This window comes from Carassius gibelio, chromosome B16 (assembly GCF_023724105.1).
Source record: "Carassius gibelio isolate Cgi1373 ecotype wild population from Czech Republic chromosome B16, carGib1.2-hapl.c, whole genome shotgun sequence".
Lineage (NCBI taxonomy): Eukaryota > Metazoa > Chordata > Actinopteri > Cypriniformes > Cyprinidae > Carassius > Carassius gibelio.
In genome coordinates this window covers 28,924,369-28,948,732 of record NC_068411.1, presented here as the reverse complement: position 1 = coordinate 28,948,732, position 24,364 = coordinate 28,924,369, and the positions used below count along the sequence as shown (strand labels likewise).

Genomic DNA, 24,364 nt, shown 5'->3' with positions numbered 1-24,364 from the left:
AGTCTAAGTTGAAGCACTAAAATATCTAAATCAACAAAAAAAAAAAAATCTACTATAATTAAAAATTAAATTTAAAAATAAAGTTATTATTAAAACAAATAATTACAATTATTTAAAAATGTATAAAGGCATATAAAAAAAGTTAAATAGAAACAAAATTGCTAAAACTTTAACTAAAAGTTACAGATAACAACATAAAAGCAGAAAATATAAATATTTTATTAAAATCAAATTTTAAATATTAAACCATAATATTATCAAAAATACAAAATAACACTGCTTTTTAGTCATCAAAAATCTTATCATGGCTTCGACAAAAAAAAAATCGGAACATTTCAGCTTTGAATCAAATGAATAAATTACATTTAATTGTAATAATATTACTGTATAATAATATTTACTGTATTTTTTTATCAAATAAATAAAGCCCTTGTGAGCTTAAGTGACTTAATTTGGTGTTTTTTAGTACAACTGCTAGCAGACGTGCAATCGTTTAAATGTAACAGTCTATTACAGTTTTTGAAACCTTTTCAGAAAAAGCACCGCTAAACGATACATACTACTGAAAAAATGTCAGTCAAGCAGTGGACAGTGTAAGCCTTCATGCTGTTAGTCCAAAGTCTGTCTGCATGAGGCCAACACTTTACAGTCTGTCACACAGAGCTGGTGAAGGTTGAAGAGCGGTTCGATAATCCTCTGGCAAAACAGTGGCAGGAACTCAAAGTCACATCCACTTCCTGCCTGCAGCGCTGCTGGATGGCCGTCACACAGCGTCCAGACCGGCGTAAAGGGCACTGAGCGGGAGACACTGAGCTGACGTCCACCCACATCTCCATCTGACCCCGCTGACCTCTGACCTCTTAGAGGAGATTCCCTGGAGGAAGGAAGTGAGGTGATGATGGGGCAGAGATTCAGCCTCAGGTTTCCACTGATTCGAGAGTGGAACGATGATGATGTAACTGGATGTGTTGCTGCATAACCTGCCAACAAACAAACATACGGCATCACAGTCTTTGTTAACTTTGTTAAGTCTAAAAACATTTAGAGATCGATAGTGATATTAGTGTCTGGATGACTGTTTTCAGGTTTGCAAAAGATCCTGTTTATTTGTCGCAGTATAAGTTGACATTGGAGGAAAAAATGGTTAAAGTTGCAATGAAACACTAGTGATTTTTTCAACCAAACTGAATAAGAATATAGACTATTGAAAAATAAGAACACATGTAGGGCAGGGCTTGGTTTTATCCACTGGTTCCTGATTGGAGCAAAGATGCATTCAATTGATTCATTCGAAATGTTATGAAACTAAAAGCAGAACAAATGTTTTCTAAGCTAACTGAAAAATGATATTGTTAACAAAAAGAAATGTTTCTTCAGTAGCATATCAGCATATTAAAATGATTTCTGAAGTTTAAAATAGAATAAGTTTTTTATATTGCAATAATGTTTCACTGTTGTGTTGTACTTTTGATTAATTAATGCAGTCTTGGTGAGCAAAAGAGACTTCCTTCAAAAATGCATTTCAAAACATTAGGAATTTAATTTGCATTTTCATTTTATGTCAACTATAAGATGAATTTTATGTCCTGTTATATTCACAAGAATTGGATTCAGTGTCTAAGTTAATTGAAAAGATATTTAACAAGTATAACATTAGCAATTTAATTTACCTTGATGTTTTGTGGAAATGATCCCAACCCCTGGCCTCTTATGTTAGGGTTAAGACCAGCAGGTTTCAGGGGCCAATGTAGAGCCCATTTTTGCACATAAATGAACCTTTAGTTCCCGATTAGGGACCGGCACTTTGTGCAAGGAAAAAGTGGCTTCTGAGATGCAGTGTGGACTCTGTGCCACAACTCAAAACTCAAAAGCCCTGGAATTATTCTGTTATCATGGACGCCTCCAGGAATCCTGAAACACATTCCTGGCAAATTAAGGTTTAATACAAAACATTAAGAAGGAAAAATTCCTTTCTATATTACTGTTGATCTTCTGGCCACTTTTCCTTTACACCCGAGTGTCATTTTCCACTTTGTGAGGGCCGGTATGACTCGAGCTGTAAACTGTACTGTAACATTACACAGTTCAGTGGATGTCAGGATGAACTCTTAGCTCGACCTCCCCTCACGGTAATGTGTCATGCGCTGAAAAGCAAGAATGCTCACACAAAAACTCATTATTAAAGGCATATACACACTCCATCACTCATCTTAAAGGAACAGTTGACCCAGAAATGACAATTTAGTTTCAAACCCATGGTGTATGCTGCCAGTTTGTTAAAGTGGAACACAAAAGGAGACATTTCAAGAAAAGCTAGACACTCCTTGTTTCTATACAACAACAACTTACAGTGACTGTCAAAAACGGCTGGATGGTTTAGCTAAAGAATTATCACAGTATTCCTATATAATTTCACATATACGTATATTTATATTTAAAAAAAATCAAGCTCATGCAGGATGCATTTATTTGATCAAAAATACAGTAGAAAAACCATAATATTGTGAAATCTAATTACAATTTAAAACAATTTACAATTTAAAATGTAATTTATTCCTGTGATGCACAGCTGTATTTTCAGCATCATTACTCTAGTCTTCAGTGTCACATGATCTTCAGAGTCATTCTAATATTGTTTATTATCTACGTTGAAAACAGTTGTGCTGCTTCACATTTTTGTGGAGACCATGATATACTGTATATTAAAGATTCTAAAATAGAACATTCAGAAGCTTTTGTTACAGTATGAATGCCTTTACTGTTTTTTTTAAATGATTTTCTTATATCCTTGATGAATAAAAGTATTAATTTCCTTAAAAAAAACATTCTGACCCAAACATTTAAATGATGTATATATTTAAATATTTTATTCTAAATATATACAGTACAGACCAAAAGTTTGGAAACATTACTATTTTTTATGTTTTTGAAAGAAGTTTCTTCTGCTCATCAAGCCTGCATTTATTTGATCAAAAATACAGAAAAAAAATAATATTGTGATATATTATTACAATTTAAAATAAAATGTTTTTAAATGTTTTATACTTTAAAGTATCATTTATTTCTGTGAATGCAAAGCTGAATTTTCAGGATCATTATCACATGATCCTTTAGAAATCATTCTAATATGATTCATTATCAAAGTTGGAAACAGTTCTGCTGCTTAATATTTTTTCAGAACGTGATACTCTTTTCTGATACTTTGATGGAAAAAAAAAGAAGCTATTTTTTTTTAAATATAAATATTTTATGACAATATACACTACTGGTCAGTAATTTGAGGTCAGTATTTTTTTTTCTTTCTTTTTTTAAATAAAATCAATACTTTAATTCAGCAAGGATGTGTTAAACTGATAAAAAGTGATAGTAAAGAAAATATATTTTTAGAATATATATTATTAGAATTTTTCTTTTGAATAAATGCAGCTCTTTTTAACCTTTTATTGATCAAATATATTCGACAGCAGAACTGTTTCCAACACTCATAATAAATCAGAATATTCGAATGATTTCTAAATGATCATGTGATCGACTGATGTTACATGTGACACTGAAGGCTGGAGGAATGATGCTGAAAATTCAGCGCTGCATCACAGGAATAAATTATTTATTTAAAGTATATTCAAATAGAAAAACTATTATTTTAAGTTAATATTTCACAATATTACAGTTGTTTCTGTATTTTTGATCAAATAAATGCAGGCTTGATGAGCAGAAGAAACTTCTTTCAAAAACATTAAAAATAGTAATGTTTCCAAACTTTTGGTCTGTACTGTATATTTCTATATTATATATTTCTACATTATATATTCAAACTATTTAAATGTAACATATATATATATATATATATATATATATATATATATATATATATATATATATATATATATATATATATATCATTGATGCCAAACCTGCATCTAAATGATGGATAGGGAACTTTTTTATTGAGTAGTGACTTGTCTGTTCCTCACACAAAGCTATCAGATGATTTGTAGGTATATAGACTACTTTTACAGTTACCTTTTTGTGTTTTGTCATTTGGGAGCTCCTAGAAACTGTATGATTCTGTCGTATGGAAAATGGCAGTGTGCAATATTCCTCTGAAGATTACATTTGGGTTTCAGTGGAAGAAAGAAAGTCATATGAGTTCAGAACAACATAAGAGTGAGTAAATAATGACAGAATTTTCTGATGAACTCTTCCTTTAAGAAGTCAAGCTTCATTCATAGAGTAGGCGTGATGTTAGGGTGATGTGCATGCAATGTAGTGAAGACTTCAAGAGACCGAGAGCAAAACAAGAAGAAAAAAGATCAGACTTGGATTCTGTCACGTGTGTGTGTTGGGGGGAATTGTAGTATAGAGGCGGCTGCCAACCTTTGATAGCTTCGGCAAAGCTGCCTTGCTTTATCTTTGGCGTCTGTCACCGTGGAGACAGTTGCTCACATCAGCAGCGGCCCTGAGGGATAAACCTGCGAAAAAAAGCAAGAGAGAGGCGAGATATCAAACAGGGCACAGCTCTGCTCCTCCACTGCCAATCCCAGCGATCACAGAGGAGAGGGAGGAAAAGTGCAGATGAAAGAAAACCTTCATGTAGCCATTCCTCGTCCTCCCAAAACAAACAGACCCAAACACGTCCAGAGGAGAAGACGAGAGAGCTGGAGAGGGGACGAGGAGGAGGAAACGGAACAAAATGAGAGATGAAAGAAGGATCTGACGGGAAACCCAGCTAAAAGCAACTTCTGATGGTCTGAGCTGGTCATTGGTTTAGATGGTTGATCGGCTGGTATTGATCGAGCTAATTAAAACTGGTTGAAGACCTTCTAGAGGTAAATGATATGGTTTCATCTCAGTGGTGTTCCATCTTTACAAGGATATAGAGATGTAAAATGCATGTGAAAAGGGGTTCGGATCTTCAATGCTGAGATTTAAATTTCTCTGTAAAGCACTTTTCACAATACACAGTTTCAAAGCAGTTTCAGTTATGACCTCGATGTGTTTACACTGAACAGTTATAGGGCTATCAATAATGTATCTATAATGTTGTCTAGCACATCAGTGAGATGCAAGTAAAGAAGGCGTTTGGACAATAGGTGATTTTGTTGTAAGCAAGAGAAAATTGTTAGAAAGTACCAATACCATTTGGTTGTCTTAAGTAAAAAAATAGCTGGTTGTAAAAAAGTCTGATTTGAGCTGAAAATTTCCCAAATGTTATTAATTTGATGTTGAGAAATACAGTGTATAGCTTCAGTTTCAGTTAGTAGCATCTCTGATTTCAGTTAAAAATGACTTGTATCAGGGTAAAGATTTTGGTTAAAAATGACTGATATCAGTGGTAAGATCTTGAAGTAAAGATTTTGGTTAAAATGTATCATATTGTGGTAAAGATTGTATTGAGGTAAAGATTTTGGCTGCAAATTACTTTTATTGAGGTAAAGAAGTTGCTTAAAAATTACTTATCAGGGTAAAAAAAAATGGCAAAAAATGACTTTTAAAGGTGGTAAAGAAATTGGTTAAAAAATATTTGCATCTCGCTAAAGATGTTGCTTAAAAATTACTTAAAATTACACTTTGTTAAAAAATGACTTCTATCGAGGGAAATATTTTTTTAAATTACCTGTATTGTGTTTAAGGTGTTTAAAATTACTTGTATCGAGGGAAAGACATTTCAATAATGTAGGAAAGATCTTGGTAAAAAATGTGTTGTATTGTGATAAAGACGCTGTTAAAAATGACTGATACAGAGTTCAGATTTTAGTTAAAAATGACTTGCATTGTGGTAAGATTCTGATCATATCGCGCCCCTCTAAGTAATTTAAACAGGGATCTGACTGGACACCTTCACCTGTTGTTGTTCTAGTATAGTAGAGAAGCTACAGAAGAGATGGGATGGAGTTCAGACATCAGTCAGTCACATGTTTAATATTCACCCAGTGTCTCTGGATGCAGACCCAGCTCTCTCACATCAGGATTAGCCGCTGTGTGTGGAGCTCATAGGTGACATTGCTACAGTTTCCCCTCCGAAACGTTACACCACTGAAGCAGGAGCTGCTCCTGACTTCTGGCCCGTGTAGATGCAGACATCACAACTGTGAAGCAGGATCTCGGGATTAGTTTTAAAGCGATTTGTCGGGCATTACTTATAACCTAGCAGTGAATGTGTGCGGTGGCTGACTGTGTGTAGAATTCCAAATGTCAACTGTCAGGCCCCCCATGTTCAATTTTAGTTACAGTTCCACTTCAGCGACGAGGGTGGGTGATTTATGCATCATTTTTTGATAATTGCCGAGCACCTCGCAGGGGTACCGGTACAGACCAGAAACCATTAAGGCCGATATGCTTGAATAACATTATTCATAGCTTGGTAAATAAGCTGACATCAAGAAAGATGTGATCCATTATTAATGCAGTGATTAAAGATGGGGATACCTAGATTTGATGGATCCCATCGAAGGTTGTTGTCATGGCAATGCCACCGAGAATTGCACACGCACACAGCTGGATGTAGCCTCCAGACCAGGAAACACTGAATCTGACAGCACCAGTGATATCAGCATTCCTGTGGGCATTGATAGAGAGAGGTGAAAACACACACACACACCAACTAAGATGATCCGCAGGCAAACAGGCGTTTGCCAACAGTGCAACCCAGCTGTGTCTAAGATCCGTGTCTGAGAGAAACCTTTGAGCGAACTGTTTCTAAAGGAAGTCTAGATCAGTGTTGCTTAAAGCTTTTTATTCCCAGAAGCGGCACTCGTGTGAGCAAGCGGCTAGATCTTTCCTGTCAAAGTTACTGCTGTTTAACTCGCTAAAGCGTTTCAACAAACAGCCTCAGTGCTGCCAAGTACTGAGGAGGATCGCTCTTCTGTATGTGCATTAGGCCTGTAGGAAGGAAATATCACAAATGTAATCTCTTTACGGGAAAAGTTCATGCAAAAGTGAAAAATCTTTATTTACTCATCTTCATGCTGGTGTATTTTTAGGTGGAACACAAAAGAAGAATCAGTGCGTGGGTCTTTTGAATGAAAAACTCAGTGACCACGGGATGTGTAGGGTCACTAAACAAAAAGTTTGTTTCTTATAATAAATCAGTTGAGATCAAATACAGTGAAAAAAGTAATATTATAAAATGTTATTGCACTTTAAAATTACCATGTTTTATTTTCATATATTGTAAAATGTAATTTAAGTGATTCTAATCTGTATTTTCAGCATCATTACTTCAGTCTTCAATGTCACATGGTCCTTCAGAAATAATTCTAATAAGTTGATTTGCTGCTCAAGAAACATTTTTGATTATTCGATTTTTTTGTGGAAATTTTTATTTTTCTTTAGATTTTTTTGTAAATAGAAAGTTTAAAAATGTTTACATTTTTATCAGTTAAATGGATTTAATGCATTAATGCAAGACTGTATTGAACCAAAACTCAGGGAGCATCAAAAATCTTGAAAAAAAGGGCCTTTAGTTCAAAAAGTCATGTTTGTAATGAGATTGCAAATTAAAGTATATCTGAAAGACAGCTTTTTTTTTTTTTGCATGTTATCACAAGCGGTTACAGGACTGCAAACTCGCAGTTGCTCAGATGGTAGGAAATCTTATTTATATTACAAAATTCACCAACATGTCAGGGGCCGTGATTAATTGCAAGAAAGCATGTTTTTCCTTTTTTATTGTTGTTAATCACACTAAATTAACTTGTTAAATAGACAGGCCTTTCATTCTGCCGCTCATACGCTGCTCAGATTTGTTTATCTTCATGTTAAAGCCAGACTGCAGGATCCAGTCGTTAGTGCTGCAGGAACACCATGAGGGGAATGTGTTCAGGCAGCAGATGGCCGTGTGTTGGCGGGAAGTGTGAAATCATGTGTGTGTGTGTGTGTGTGTGCATGACAGAGGTGAGTCAGGGCCCTGCTGCGCTGCGACTGTGTGGTTGGATAGAGCTCTGGGTTAGTGGGTTTAATCTCTGTCCCAAATGTCACATGCACACAGAAGATGGGAAGAGAAGAGACTGGAATGGGTGTCCCTGAGATCAGCATCTCACAGGGATCTCTGCATGGTTCCACTGGAGAAAGAAAAAAAGAGCATTTGAGATCGGATCATTCATAATAATAATAAAGAGATAACCACACCCCCAACACATGCTATTGGTCGAGTGCAACACCACACTCTCAGAAAAAACAAAATAGATCCTCTGCAGTGAATGGGTGCCGTCAGAATGAGATTCCAAACAGTTACAAAAAGTTAAATGATGGACTGGACTGGAGTTGTGTAGATTATTGTGATGTTTTTATCAGCTGTTTGGCCTCTCATTCTGACGGCACCCATTCACTGCAGAGGATCCACTGGCGAGCAAGTGATGGAATGATGTTTCTGATAATGTAGAAAACTCATCTACACCTTGGACGGTCTGCGGATAAATTTTCAGCAAGTAAACTGTTCTTATATCTACAGTAAAGATGCATATTAGTTCCCAAATGATACACATTAGTACCCTTTGAAATGGTAAAGCCCTGGTGAAAGCTTTTGTACCTTTTTTTGTAGAAAGCGAGCAGGAAGACTTTAATAAACCTACAAGTATTTTACTTACAGTTGACTCTGCATATTAAACTGGGACTGAAAGTATTTTAACATCTAATAAACGACACACTTCACCTTTAACAATGCCCGAGGAAATCACCTCAGAGACAGAAAGCAGAACTCAAGTATTACACCTGCTCATTTAGTACAAATGTGTCTTTCTAGCACTCATTTCCAGCCAACGCTGTGCAAAATGTTTCCAATAATAAACCTTGTGAACAGATGTTCTCCATCTTCTCACTAACGTTATGTATAATCAGGTTGTTAAAATGAACTTGTTCGAGTTTGTGGGTGATATATCGCTGCTCTGCACCTGTTTAAGGGCATGTTTGACACTAAAGCGGTGTTCCCCTCTCTCTCTCTCTCTCTCTCTTCAGCTGGGAGAAGAATCCGGCAGACTTTGAGCCTTACCATCTCAAACTGGAGGAATGCATGTCTGCAGACCAGATTCCCACCACAGAACACATCCAAGGATATGTGAAGAAAGTAAGAACCTACCGTTTAGCTTCTTCAGAGCACATAACTGAATCATTAATTTTTATATCTACTCGCACATATTACAATGTTGCTAAACATTTCTTCCTAAATTTAGTAGAGTTATCAGTTCTGCCTGAAACGTATCATGTAAGGTAGATATTAAATGGATTTTTTTTTCACTAAGCTTGTTGCAATGCACTATGGGATTGACTTCTTCATGAAGGATTTATGCAGTGCAGCCTTAGAATATGGCCCAAGCCTAAATAAATAAACTCTGATATCTGTGAATATGGCATTTATTAACTATATTCTTCTCTAGTTTAATTTTAAGTTTTTTATTTTTATTTTATATTTTTTTTATGTGAAACCTAATGATATTTTTATTGACTGCAACAGTTTAATTAATTTATTATAAGGCAGTCTTATCTGGGTTGGCTAGAGAGAGATTTAAATTAAAAAAAATTATATATATATATATATATATATATCTCAGTACAAATAATTACATTCATTCTCGAAAATAAAAATTATTATCAAACATAAAACATAAGAAAACCAGGCAGGATATATACTTTTGTAAGTATATTATAAGGCAAGATAATCCTACTTTTGGAACAACCTTTGTGTGTTTATGATGCCTTAAAATGCTGCATATGTAGGAAGCACACTAGGTTTTGAACAGAGTAATTGTTACCAATACAAGATCGTAAATTAATATTAATACGTAATCAACACCTTGAAACCATGTAAAAGGCTTTCAGGATCTTTCTTTAAAGTTGTCCATATTGCAAAATACCACAGTCACTATAGTATTTTGAAGGTAATATTGGCAAGGAGTTCTTTGTTCTATAACATGAAAAAGTATTTGGAAAATAGTCAAAAAAAAAAAAGAAAGATAAATGGCGTTTAAATTGGTTTCAAATTCAGCTTTGATCATAGAAATAAATTACACTTTAATATATATATATATATATATATATATATATATATATATATATATACTGTTTAAATTGTAATAATATTTCACAGTGTCTACTGTATTTTGATCAAATACTGCTGCCTTAGTGAGCGTAAGAGACTTTTAAAAAACATTTACAAATCTTACCGACCCTAAACTTTCGTCTGAACTCTCCCTGTGTCTGTATACTTCTTGGAGATCACAGATCTGTAGAGGCACACATCCGGACGCAATTAATCGCCATGATCCATCACGACAATGATCCCCCCCGTCATATCAAACTCGGAAATTATTCAGTGCCCCTTCACCGACGGAGGAACCCGGCGAGAAAAATGGCTTCTTATCTATGCAATTTCATTTGCATCATTGTTGCAAATATAATGACAGGACTCCCGGCGTCAGCGTTCAATATGCATTAAACAATGTGACTGGAAAGGACGGGCTTGTTCCCAGTTTAATTTTAGAGAAAATAACCTGCGCACCTCACGGAAACTGATTCGGCCGGTGTAGGCGAAGATAGCGGTGGCAGGCCTCGGGGTGGCCTTTATTAAAGCAGCATAATGGAAAATGGCATCATTAGCATTCCTTGACAGTTAACGATTCAATTTGGTTTGATGAGAATTCAAATATTGGCTTTCAAACGCGAACTGACAATAAAGTGGTAGATGCTCGACTGATTTGGGATGCAGAGGGCAGTCGATGGTGGACCGCTGCCATTGTAATCAGCGCTTGCTAATTTCAAATAGCTGATGGTGTGGAAGAAAGAAAGCCACTTTTGCAATATATTGTTTTGAACTGGGTAATGTGGCACATCAATCGTTTTAATGTTCCGCCAATGAGGAAACTGGAAATTAATGAAACTACTTTTTTGAAATGAAACTTCTTATCTCATTCAACGACACCAACACGATGCTACGCAAAGCCCTCGAGAGGTTTATCTGATCGTCCATGTTGACAAATTTTGCCCAACATCAATAACATCATAATAATAATCAAACCAAATTGAACTGAAAATTAACTGTCAAGGAATGCTAAAATAAAATATAAACAGATTTGAAAAGATCTGCTTAGCTGGACCAAAAAACAAGATCTACAAGAAATCAAATGGAAAAACATGAAGGCACAGTAAACCATGTAATCTCACATTTGGAGGATGTACACGACTGGTCAAGGATTGGAATAATTCATATGTTTTTAAATAAATAAAAAAAGTCTCTGATGTTCGCCAAGGCTGCATGTATTTGATTGAAATAAGTAATATTCTGAAATATTTTTAACAATATTTCTCCAGTCTTCAGTGCAACATGATAATTCAGAAATCTTGGGGGTAAATTATTATTATTGCTTATTGACAATGGTTCTAATTGTTATCAGTGTTGCAAAAATCTTTTTTTTTTTTTTTTTTTTTGCTTTTGTGGAAATCATTTTTTTTTTTTTGATGAACAGATTTTTTTTTTTTTTTTTATACATTATAAAATGTTTTTACTGTCAATTTTGATCAACTTTATGCATCCTTGCTGAATAAAAGTATTAATTTTTTCTTAATCTTGCTCCAAAATCTTAAAGGGTAGTTATTATGAAGTTATTATTAAGTTGCATCCAGATTTCCACAAAAATATTAATATTAACTATTTTGAAAACAATTTATTATTAAACAGTTTTCAACATATTTATAATATATAAGAAGAAATAATGATAAGATTAAGATAATAATCAGAAATGTTACTTAAGCAGCAAATCAGTATATTAGAATGATTTCTGAAGATCATGTGACACTGAAGACTGGATTAATGATGCTGAAAATTAACAGGAAAAAAATACATTTTAACATATTTTAAAGAGAAAACAGCCATTTGAAAAAACATAATATTTCCCAATTTGAAACTTTTTTTAAACAAAACAACATTTTCATTTCAAAAATGTTACTCATAGACAATAATTTGTAAAGTTTCCTTGATAATTCAAAGCTACAATTCTGTCTTGTGTGCGAAGGCTTTTCATATGTTAATGACTGGTGGTTACGTGCTTGTTTTGTTCTCAGAGCACACGAGGAAGACGGCTTAAGGATTTCAAGTTGTTTATCGTCAGCTACAATAAACAAGCTTTTTGTTTAAGCAGCATAAACCAGACCAGCACGGAAATTCATGTTGTCTAAACTGGCAAGCAAAATATATAGTCATACTCTGTTCATATCTCTCTTCTCAGCAGATCCAGGATGCTGCGGATCAGGGCATCATGTTTGTGGGCTTCATCCAGGAGCCAGCTGGCCTACGCCCACACGTGCTCCGGCACGGAGAACCAGAGGAACCCTCCCTCTCCCTGCACTCCAGCCCCAGCTCGCTGCACGGCTCGGGGCTGACGCCCAGCCCCAGTCCCCTGGAGGAGCCGGAGCTGGGAGACGAGTCCGGAGCAGAGAACGAAGGGAAAAACAGGGGAGGTGAGGCTCTGAGAGAAGACGTGAAATCTTCTGAAGGTGGAGACGGTGGATGTGATCTCTCTGTTGAGAAATCAGGATCTGGTGAAACACAGCAAGGAGATACACTAACACACAACAACAACGACACGGCCAAAATCACAGACACAGCCGAGAAACCCAGCAGGTTGGCCCTGACTAAGAGTGGTGGGTTGATCGTCTTTATCCTTTGATCAAACGAAAACTCACATAACTATGTTACGAAAATGATAGAAAGTGTCTTTTATTTCCAACACATGATGCTGGCCAGGGCTGGGTGATGCTTTTCGGTATATGATATTTTGATAATATTCAAGATAAGTGTTTACACTACGGTTCAAAAAGTTTTGTTTTTTGTATTTTAAAAAGACTCTTCTGCTCACCAAGGCTGCGTTTATTTGATTAAAATTAAAGTAAAAACAGCAATATTCTGAAATATTATTCCAAGTTAAAATAACTGTTTTCTATTGTGATATATTTTTAAAATGTAATTTATTTTTGTGATGCAAAGCTGAATTTTCAGCATCATTAGTGTCACATGATCCTTCAGGAATCGGTCTAAAATGCTGATTTGCTGCTAAAGAAAAATTTATTATTATTATTATCAATATTTAAAACAGCTTTTCTGCTTCATATTTGTATGGAATCGGATAATGTAGTTTTTCGGGATTCTTTGATGAATATAAATTCAAAAGAATATAATTTATTTAAAATAGAGAGCTTTTGTAACACAACAAATGTCTTGACTGTTTCTTTTAATCAAATTAATGCATCCTTGCTGAATAAATATACTAAAATTCTTACATGCGTGTATATATATTAAAATGAAAAGAAAAAAAAATACTGGCCCTACAATTTCGAAAAAGTTATGTATTTATTGCTATTTTATATATGTTGATTTAATTTGCTAACTGAATGGGTTAATAGGTGATTACAATGTTTCATTTAATTGAACAAAAACAGATTCATCTCTAGTTTAAAATAATCCAAATGTATTCAACACTCAATGAGTATTTAATTATTTTGCTTTTAGAGTAGACAGTCAATAACAAATTCAGTTAAATTCAATCACATTATTATTTTGAGTAACTGCATATCAATATTTGTCCCAAAATGATGCCAGACAATTAATCTAATAGACATTATAAAAATTGCCTTTAGAAGTCAACATATTGTCCATTTTATTTCCATCTCACTTAACATAATCCCATAATTTGTTCTTGTATTTTGTCTTTTTGCAGATTTTTTTATAATTTTTTCCAGAGCTAGTCTAAAGACACTTCATTGGTGAAATAAAATGCATTAAAATCACAATATCACTTAATTTTAGTATTGACAGCACAACATAAAGCTAGCGTTTTTTCTTTAAGTGGTGATGACAGTTAGAAAGATCAGAACTCATTTGTCTTCTGGGTGTCTCACACTGTGAAAGCATCTCACTTGTCTGATTTTGTCATTCTTGTCTGCAGAAAAGCATTGTCACAGTGTTTAAGCAATGCTTTGGCGTATGGGATTGGGCAGACTTGGCATTTACAAAAACCCACACAGCGGGTGCTAGATTAGGCTTTGTTCACCCTTGTTTTTCCGCCAGTAACCAGATGGCAAACCTCATTCTCAACATTAGCTAGGGAGCCTTTTTTTTTTGCAAAAACTGTGGCATTGTGCACGGAGATCGCCGTACCCTGTGAATGATGCATGCTGGGAGTCTCCATCTGGATGTGGAAGTGACTTCGTCAGCAGTGGAAGTATGCTACTGTCGCCATCGGTGGCCTCACGCTACACCAATTTCTCTCATTCAGCCACAAAATGACAGCTGCCAGGAGTCTTTTGCACAGCGCTGTGTCCTTATGACTTAAATATAGTAATTCCCTGCACAAGTCCCTCTAATGCTCTGGGTGGACATCTATAAAACATCATGGCGTTGGTCAGCAGTGTGAAATGCTCAGAGCTCAGATGCAGGTTTGTCAGAGGGTTTTTACATCCCGCCGTGCAGCTGGAAAGACTTGAAACCTGCCTTCAGAAAGAAAAGGAAAGATTATTTGTATAGTTCATTTCATGCACAGCAGTAATTCAGAGCGCTTTACATAGTAAAATGAATTTTAAAAGGCCAGTATTCTGGGTTATTCTCGCAAGTTGCATTTTAAACCAATATGAAAAAGAAATGAGAATGTGAAAAAGCAAAATGAAGTGCATTGTAGCATGTGTCATTGTTTTAATGAGAGGTTGTTCAGGTTGTAGTTCTAAAATTGTGGGAAAGAACTTAAGTCATACATTTCTATAGGAATTAAAAAAATTATAATTTAAAGAAATTTTATTTTATTTATATGCACATTATTTGAAATAAAAGAAAAAGAGAAACAAATGCATTGCAGTATAATGGTCAGTGATATTACAGTCAACTAAAACCATATCATGTTCATTACTTGAATATATATAATTAATTTTTTTACAAAATTTATTTTTTTATCAAATTTGACTTAATTAACAACAAAATAATTTAGATTAAATGTAGCTTCAACTCGGAACTTGATGTAAAATTTCAACTAAAACTTAAATAGAAATTAACAAAAACTTGACAAAATACACAACAAAATTACAAATACTTTAAAAATAAAATATACATTCATTAAAAATATTTGTATTTGTTTTTCAAATTCAATTCAAAACATTAAATTGTTCAGTAAGCATTTGCAAAGGCATTACTTTTTTCTCATTTTCGAACTATTAATTCCTATCCTAACACAACGATGAAATGCCGAAGAAATATAAATAAATATCCATAATGATTAAACATAAATATATAAGTATTCAAACAACAATAACAAAATGCAAATTATAAATAAATAAATGGATTACTTCTTAAGTGTCTTCAAAGACATTAATTCAAAATAGTAATAAAAACTAAAAAAGTATTTCAAAGATACTAAAATAGCACTAACACTTGTAGGTGACAATTATTTTTAAGAAATTAACTAAATATGAATTGGTTCCACTGATAGCGATGTCTGTTTGGACCGTGTTCAATACTGTCTGTGTTGTTTTAAGACACAATTCACTAAGGGAATCCATCAGAAAGCGCCTGCAATGCTAAAAGAGACACGCTGTCTTGATGTGCTTCGAGAATTTGCTCCTTTGAGTCAAAAAACTTCTATTTACATCTGAGCAGTAACTCTGGCAATCAGCCGGTGGGATGCAATCCACAATCTGAATATTTCCATAGTTATGGGCTCCAGTGAAGACGGAGGTCAGGACTTGTGGGGTTGTGTTTGTGTGTTGATATGATGCAATTCAAATGTGGATTAGGCAAACACTTGATGACACGTCGCGTTCCTTGGCAGTGCTAACTGTAGATATCCAGCGTTTTTGACCTTGTCAAAAGGGTTGATCACACAGAGCTTGGAGGCCTGTAACAGGGTTGTTTGTGTGCTTGTTTCCCAACTAAATGTCCCACGCTTCACCAAAACCCTCTGGAAGTTAGAGAATGTCACAGACACAGCGACTTTCATCATGTGTGGAGAGCTTGACTTTGTGTCTAATGAATTGTATGTAATGCTGCAACCAGTCAGTTTTAGTTTGTACCTTAAATACAGAAAGAATATGTTTTGTTTATTACTTTTATTACAATTAAATCCCATTTCCCTCCCCAAATTCTGAAAATGTATGCAGCTTTAAACAGTACAAATGTATGACATTGATGTGAAAATTAATTTTGAAACTGTTTAAACTAGATTTCGTTCATTATAAAAATACTACGGTGGTAGTGATTAGCATTTGATGAACCATGAGACTTTGAAGGAAAGCAGTTTTTAAAAAAAAATTATGATGATATTACATAATATATCATATAACATACATAAAAGTTATTTAAATCATATTTGACCTGGACAAAAAAAAAACTATATGGTGCTAGCGTTTAAAAAGCCAGTTTTATTTAATTATATGAACAAATACAGCTTTAATATTTAAGTGGATTTCATCTAAACATCTCTCCTAAAACTTTTTCACTGTCCCTGCATCGTAAAAGAAACATTTTGTTTCTTTCACATTTTGATCTTAAATTCTCCAAATGAATAATAATAATAAAAAAACACTAAATACAATAAAAAAAAATTAATGCAATCATTTAAATAAAATAAAAAAATAGAAGAATATAGATTTTCGACCCTATTTAATTAAAATATTTCTTTTTAAAATGTTTTTATTATTTTTTATTTTTTTTTAGTATGTACTCTTTTTTTGTCTATAGACAACTTGCATAAATTTGGGGAATTTGGAAATTTTAATGTAAAAGAAAAAAATATGTGATGTATAAATATTTTACAATGTAAACATATATTAGTAATAAATAAGTAGCGTTAATCTATTCTCAAAGTTGGGTTGGGAGCTGGGTCTATACTACGCGAGCAATGATGACTTTCATCTATGTCGAAAGCGCATTATTGTAGCGCGAAAGTAGGCTACATTAATATAATAGGCTAGTGACAATGCCCCTGAATTTTCGAGATACCCCTACCGGAGGTAGAACTAAACCCAACAATGTTTTTCCTCATCTCTAAGGTCTCCCATATATGAAATGGATTCTTGGCTAAAAATATTTTACTGCTAAGATTGTTAAATTAACAGATATTGTTATACACCACAAAACCAATAAAGGACTAAAATATAGCCTGTCCGTATGGGAGTTAAGGCATATAAACTAATGCAGATCAATCACACAAGCTCTGAGAGCTTTGAAACTTGAGATGTTTGTAGTCAGGAAGTTGATTTAACTACTAGAAAAGACTGGATGTGAATATCTTGATGTATGGAATAAATAGATCCATGTAAACACATATCTAAAATAAGCGGACATGCACAAATTTAATATCTATGCAGAATGTTTTCATTTACTTTGTGCTTGCTTTGCCTGGCATTATCATAGAAACACATATGATGACTTGTTGGAAAGGTGGGGTTGTGCTGAATCCAGCAATACCAAATATATGTACATATATGTAAATATATGATAAAAGAGAAGTGTTCTGTCACTCAATGTATGAGGTGTCCAAAATGAATGAAAATGGAACACTGACATAATTGAGTCCAAACCCATTCATTATCATTCATTATCAGTGGTGAGAAGAATGTTGAGAAATTCAAATATAAGAGACATCAAAAAATATTTAATATGTTACCTTGTACTATATGGAAACAAAGATTGAAATAGAAAGATAACACCTTGCCATAGCACAAACAGGAGACCAGGAGTTTTAACTTAATGAACTTTTTAATAAAACTATAACTTAACTTCACACAATACAACTTAAATTACTGTCTTAAATAAAACAAATGGCAATCTAACTAAAGAAACAAACACTCTTCGGGGAAATGAGCCCTGTCTTCTCAGGCTGTTTAGTTGATTTTCTAGCAGCAACCATTTGGAACATGAACTGCTTTTGGTAACCATTGGAGAAAGGTCTGGCTGCAGACTTGCACTTGCACTCTCAGACACTGCTTCTGCTAGCGACGTCACTTGCAGTCTTTATTTTTTATTTTGTTCTATTTATTGATAACTTTTTGTTTGAATTTCCCAACATTTTATAACAGTTGCCATGTGGCGAAGACAAGAAAAAATAAACTAAATTACAATGTCAATTGCAATCGCTACTTGCACTCTCCGCTACCTGTGACTTCAATCAACACAAATCTTGCATGTTGCCACTGGAGACAAGACGCTGTGGTTGTGATTAAACGATTAAAACTAATTTAGTACTATAACGTACAGGGTCCTGCAAGAAAAAGACAAGCACAGACCTTGGCCACAGAACAGCAGAATATGAACGCAATGCACAAAGTCTTTCGTTAAGCGTTTTCCTCCTGTAGAAAAAAAACTAACACTTAATATGGCATAATGTATTCAGACACATTAAGTTCAATTAAAAGATCAAATTCGATATATAGTTATTATTCAATGTACTGCAAGGCAAGCAGATGGCTATGAACACAATGTGCAAACTTTGTCCTCCCATACAACATAACGCTTAATGTGGCCTAATAACAGACTAAGATGATAAAGACAATTTAGTAGGCCTAGCCTAGCCTATATGTCTTGTTGTTGACTCTAAGTATATACAGACCAGCAAATATGAACGGGCATTATGCATTAAGTGATTTTAAAAGGATCAACTCCGTACAGGCAAGCAGACGAGTACAGAACGCAGTGCGTTAAATTGTACATTAAACGTTTTCCTCCTATAGAAAATCATTATAAATAAAACACATAATGTAGGTTAATGGACAAAGACAGTGATATAAACAAGTTGTAGACAGTTTATTCTATATGGAAAAATGCTTAATGTGAAACTTTGCGTGTTGCGTTTATTCTGGGCGTGTTGGGTTTGTTCTGGCCATGGATTTGCCGATCTTGTCTTTTTCTTGCAGGACCCTGTACGTTATAGTACTAAATTAGTTTTAATAATTTAATCACCACCACAGCGTCTTGTCTCCATTGGCAACATGCACGATTTGTGTTGATTGCAAGTGAAGTCACAGGTAGCGGAGAGTGCAAGTAGCGATTGCAAGTGACATTGTAATTTAGTTTATTTTTTCTTGTCTTCACCACCTGGCTTTATAAAATGTTGGGAAATTCAAATGAAAAGTAATTAAAAAAATAAAGAAAAGAAAAAATAAAGACTGCAAGTGATGTCACTAGCGGAAGTGCAAATGTCTGAGTGTGCAAGTCTGAGACAAAGTGGGTCATATTTGGACAGTCAGGGCAAGAGCAAAACCCTGTGCAGGTCAAGCCCACAGAAAGACACTGGCATTTGGTGGCATCGGTGCAGTTTCCGTCTTTACAGTAGAGGTGGGTGAGGTCTCTAACTCCTTTAGGTGCTGGTGCCTTCTGGAACATCACAGATTAAATGCAGCCACCTTCTCTGAGCCTCCATCCTCTACCAACTGGGTTCCAGAGAAGAGTTTTGGCCAGGTGGCTGTGATGCCACACTGCTGTTTGGTACACGGCTCTCAGCACATGTTGCTGGAAGCCATCTTCTGTTGGGGGTAGATTTGCTGCTGACACCTCAGCTCATCCAGGTTGGTGCTAGGATGCCCATCTTGGTGCCTCTTCTTTGTCTTTCAAGATCTTTGATTGAGTGTTGGTGGTCATATCTATCAAAAACTATAACGACACAGATGTTACCTTCCTTTCCCATTAAAGTTGCGATCTTTTTCCAGACACACTCACCCAGGTCATTGAACGTTTGAAAGGCTGAATCATTGAGCATTTGAAGAAGATCCATGCCATCAATGATATATGCTGATGGTTCTTTTACACTTGGCAGCTGCTGTTGTCTTCTTTATGCTTCCATCATCAAAAAACAAAGAGGGTGGGACAAAATCATGTTTAATCTGAGATACGAGATTTTTATGACTTGGGAGCGGGGAGATACGAGGTTATGCACTCATTGATAAGAATGATACAGACACAGATGTCGCTGCTGCCAGCAGTGTTCATCAAAGTCTGCGGTCGTGTCGAGCCTTTTGACAAGAGATAAGGCTTTAAGGGGTAACTAAACCCCTGGTCAGAGCCTGACTCCGCCCACTGGCAATATTTGAAAAATGTTGAAAAGTGGGCAGAGCACAGCGGAGATAGAGGGGACAAACCAAGGGCAGGGCTGAGCCGGTGGGGCGTGAACCTGAGACCCTCAGTGACAGATTAATTTACAGCTGCTGAGTCGCTAAAATGGAGAGTGACTCTAGTGACGCAAGTAGTTTTGCAACAGAGCGTTCATTTGAAGTAGACAACTTTTCTCCCCCACCTTCACCTGAAGTGGAGGATGTCGAGGTGTCTGAAAACACAGGGCCAGGGCCTGAGCCATATCAATTCAAGCCACTGGCTCAAACTGCGGTCTTAACTCCCGGATTCTGATAGGCATCCGATGATGCTAGCGAAGCAGCCGTGCAAGAGAGAATGGGGCCAGTCTCCGAGTAAGGCACTGCATCACTTTTCCACGTGAGCTTTGTGGAGCATTACAGCTGTGTGGAGCATTACCGAAGCATTACAGCTATGGATTTTTAACAAAACAAGCCTACTCAAATGTATCTAACCTAACGATTTTCATTTGTTATTGTAAGAAATGAAAAAGAGTTATGCAAAAATAGGCTTACTTGGCGCCAGTAGACAGACCTTTTTTCTCCCATAAATAAAACCCGTTAGCCTACTTGGGGCATTTTACATGCACAGTGCCAACTTTGAGTCAGTAAAATAATAATAAAAACAATAATTTAATGCTGGTATCCAAAACATTTAATTCAATACAAGTAGAATTAGAAATTAGATACATTTTAAAACTTCAATGCACATGTATAATAAGCCTAGTAATAATAACTCTAGTACTATCGATCATAACATACTTCTACAGAGACTGGAAAACTGGGTTGGGCTTTCTGGGATGGTACTCAAATGGTTCAGGTCATACTTAGAAGGGAGAGGCTATTATGTGAGTCTAGGAGAGCATAAGTCTAAGTGGACGTCCATGACATGTGGAGTGCCACAAGGGTCAATTCTTGCACCGCTCTTGTTTAGCCTGTATATGCTTCCACTAAGTCAAATAATGAGAAAGAACCAAATTGCCTATCACAGCTATGCTGATGATACCCAGATTTACCTAGCCTTATCTCCAAATTACTACAGCCCAATAGGAGGATCTTTGATGACATATTTGTACGCACACGCGAGTGGTTGTGTGGCAACAAAACAAACAGTATGGCGGGCTGTAAAGACGCAATGAGCACTTTCAAGTGAGTTAAGGCCCGTTCACACCAAGCACGATAACTATAAAGATAACTATAAAGATAACGATATTAGCGTCCACACCAGCGAACGATATTGTCTGTGTATTTTAAGCGGACGCGGCACGTCTGCTGCTTTAAATTCTCGAGCTCATTACAGCAGGATTGATTCTGATTGGTTGGCAATGTTTTATCGTTCATCAGGGGGAAAAATCGTTCTGAAAGTGATTCCAACGATATCGTTTCTCTGTGCCTTTATCGTTATAGTTATGGTGTGGACTCTGCTATTCTTTAATATTGAGAACGATTTTTAGAACTATATCTTTATCGTTATCTTTATAGTTATCGTGCTTGGTGTGAACGGGTCTTAAGTGGGCAAAATCCTCAATATATAAGCACTTTAACATCTGAAGACCGGAGGAGGTTTGGAGAGAAGCTCAAAATTTGTATTGGTGACAAAATCGAAGCTATTCAAAGCCCAAACGTTGGTCCGACTCGCCCGTGTCTTGGCCACCAATCTGCTGGGGAGACATTTATTCTTATTTAATAGAAACCCCTGGACCCTTCACTCATGAAAGATTAAAGGCTTTCAAAAGTCTGAAGGCCTATGATTATTTTGTTTCTCGAAAAGTTGGGCCAATCTTTTCTGCCAAACAGAAAGCAGTGATCATGCTAAAAGCAGAGGTTAGACCTGGCCAAGCAGAGTCACAGCATGATTCGCATCTCCCGTGGGTGATCGCCAGAGAGAACGGCGAAATAATCACTGCTCACTGCGACTGCAAAGCCGGGTAAGTCTTCATTGATCAGTGTTCTTATTTACTTATTTATTTACTGAAAATGTAGTGACTGTTGTACCAATTCAATTGTTTTCAGTGTGAGACTTTCAATGGCGTCTGTACTAATGGTGAAAAATTGTATATCACAGCTTACACATTTCTCCTTCTTTCAAATCCAGTCTTGGAGAAACATGCAGTCGTGTAGCAGCTTTAATGTTTAAAGTAGAAGCAGCTGTCAGGATAGGACTTACAAATGCTGCATGTACTAGTGAGGCTTGCAGCAAAGCACAGCTACAGAATGATGTGAGGAACATAGTCTGGGTGCTGTGGATTGCGGTTTGGGACACCTGAATCAGAAAGCGAAAACATATGACTCGGTTGATTTGACTCAGTTTTATTTATTTTTATTCAATCTTCTATAAATACATAGTCACTAAGACTTACCATGAACAAAATGTGCCTCACAAACTCGATCAGAAGCTGCAGGCTTTCTTCGGAGCGTCCAGGTTCAATCGCCTAATTGCACGCAACCATTTCTTTCATTTTTCGCTATCCTTTTCGGAGGGAATTCGAAAAAACTTTTTATCAGGCCCCCAACTAACCGTACAATCGACCACACAGCAAGAGTGAACCATCCTCTTCTCTAAATCCTCCTCCAAACGTGCAAAACAATCAAATTACAGGTATCTAGCGGTGTTTCCTGCCACACGATTCCCATGATGCAACGCGACAAACATAAACAATGATGTCACAAAAAGATCCGCCTATTGACTCCCTCTGCCAATGCATTGATAAAATTAATAGCTGGATGTGCCAGAGCTTTCTTCAGCTAAACAAGGAAAAAACTGAAGTCATTGCATTTGGAAACAAACATGAAGTGTTCAAGGTGAATGCATACCTTGACTCTAGGGGTCAAACAACTAAAAATCATGTCAGGAATCTTGGTGTGATTCTGGAGACCGGTCTGAGTTTCAGTAGTCATGTCAAAGCAGTAGCTAAATCAGCATACTATCATCTCAAAAACATTGCAAGAATTAGAGGTTTTGTTTCCAGCCAAGACACTGAGAAACTTGTTCATGCCTTTATCACCAGCAGGGTGGACTATTGTAATAGGCTCCTCACCGGCCTTCCCAAAAAGACCATTAGACAGCTGCAGCTCATGCAGAACGCTGCTGCCAGGATTCTGACTAGAACCAGAAAATCTGAGCATATCACACCAGTCCTCAGGTCCTTACACTGGCTTCCAGTTACATTTAGGATTGATTTTAAAGTACTTTTACTCGTATATAAGTCACTAAATGACCTAGGACTGAGATATATTGCAGATATGTTCACTGAATATAAACCTAACAGAGCACTCAGATCACTAGGATCAAGTCAGTTAGAAATACCGAAGGTTCACACAAAACAAGGGGAGTCCTCCTTTAGTTACTATGCTGCCCGCAGCTGGAATCAGCTTCCAGAAGAGATCAGATGTGCTAAAACACTAGTCACATTTAAATCTAGACTCAAAACTCATCTGTTTAGCTGTGCATTTATTAAATGAGCACTGTGCAATGTCCGAACTGACTGCACTATATTTTCACCTTTTTTATGTAAAATCATTTTCTAACTGTTTTTAAATTCATTTTAGTAAAGTAGTTTTTTTCATAATTTTAAAAGTTTTAAAATTGCTTGTCTTTATTTTTATTATTTTTATTCATGATTATTTTACTTTATTTTATGTAAAGCACTTTGAATTACCATTGTGTATGAAATGTGCTATATAAATAAACTTGCCTTGCCTTGCCTAGTAATAAGTAAACATTTAAAATACATCAATAACTGATATCATAGTTTAAAAAAGATAAAATCAGAGTTAAGGCTTGCTTTATGTGTTGCTCGATGATGATTTCTCAATCGTTGCGACTTTAAATCCTGAGGACACAAAATGCCGTGGAACTTCTTGCCGCGGAGAAAAGAAGAGGTGGCGTTACGAGGATTCTCAGACAGTTGAAGTGTCCAGTGGAGTTAAGAGATTTGCTCTCAATCTATTTTAAACACTTTAGATTGTTTACCACTTTAGATTGTTTGACCAATAGCATTGAATTGTGAAAAAATATGAAATAGACAAAATTTGGACATGCAAAGATTCTGCCCGTCAGTGACGATATTTTAATAAAGGTGTTCCATTCCAATGTTAACCTGATTCAATTGGATCTGTGGTTCATATGAATTGTATAATATACTGTGCCTTATGAAATGTATCATTATTAAATGTATCATAAATATAGATCAGCACTTACCTAATGTAAGTTACTTTGCAGTAACCATGAATTTGTCAACATTCTTCTCACCACTGATAATGTCAAGCC

At 35.7% G+C, this 24,364-nt stretch overlaps 1 protein-coding gene across 3 annotated transcripts in view; it reads left to right on the top strand.

Annotated features, from left to right (window-relative positions):
- The window catches only part of LOC127974776 (raftlin), a 95,240-nt gene that overhangs the window by 35,650 nt on the left and 35,226 nt on the right, over positions 1-24,364 (top strand). The window contains exons 4-5 of one of the 3 annotated variants that reach the window (XM_052578280.1): positions 8,956-9,064; positions 12,222-12,633. In XM_052578280.1, the coding sequence (XP_052434240.1) occupies positions 8,956-9,064; positions 12,222-12,633 (521 nt within the window). Of the gene's footprint in view, positions 1-8,955; positions 9,065-12,218; positions 12,634-24,364 lie in introns of all 3 variants that reach the window. The other 2 variants (XM_052578281.1, XM_052578279.1) reach the window with 2 other exon arrangements.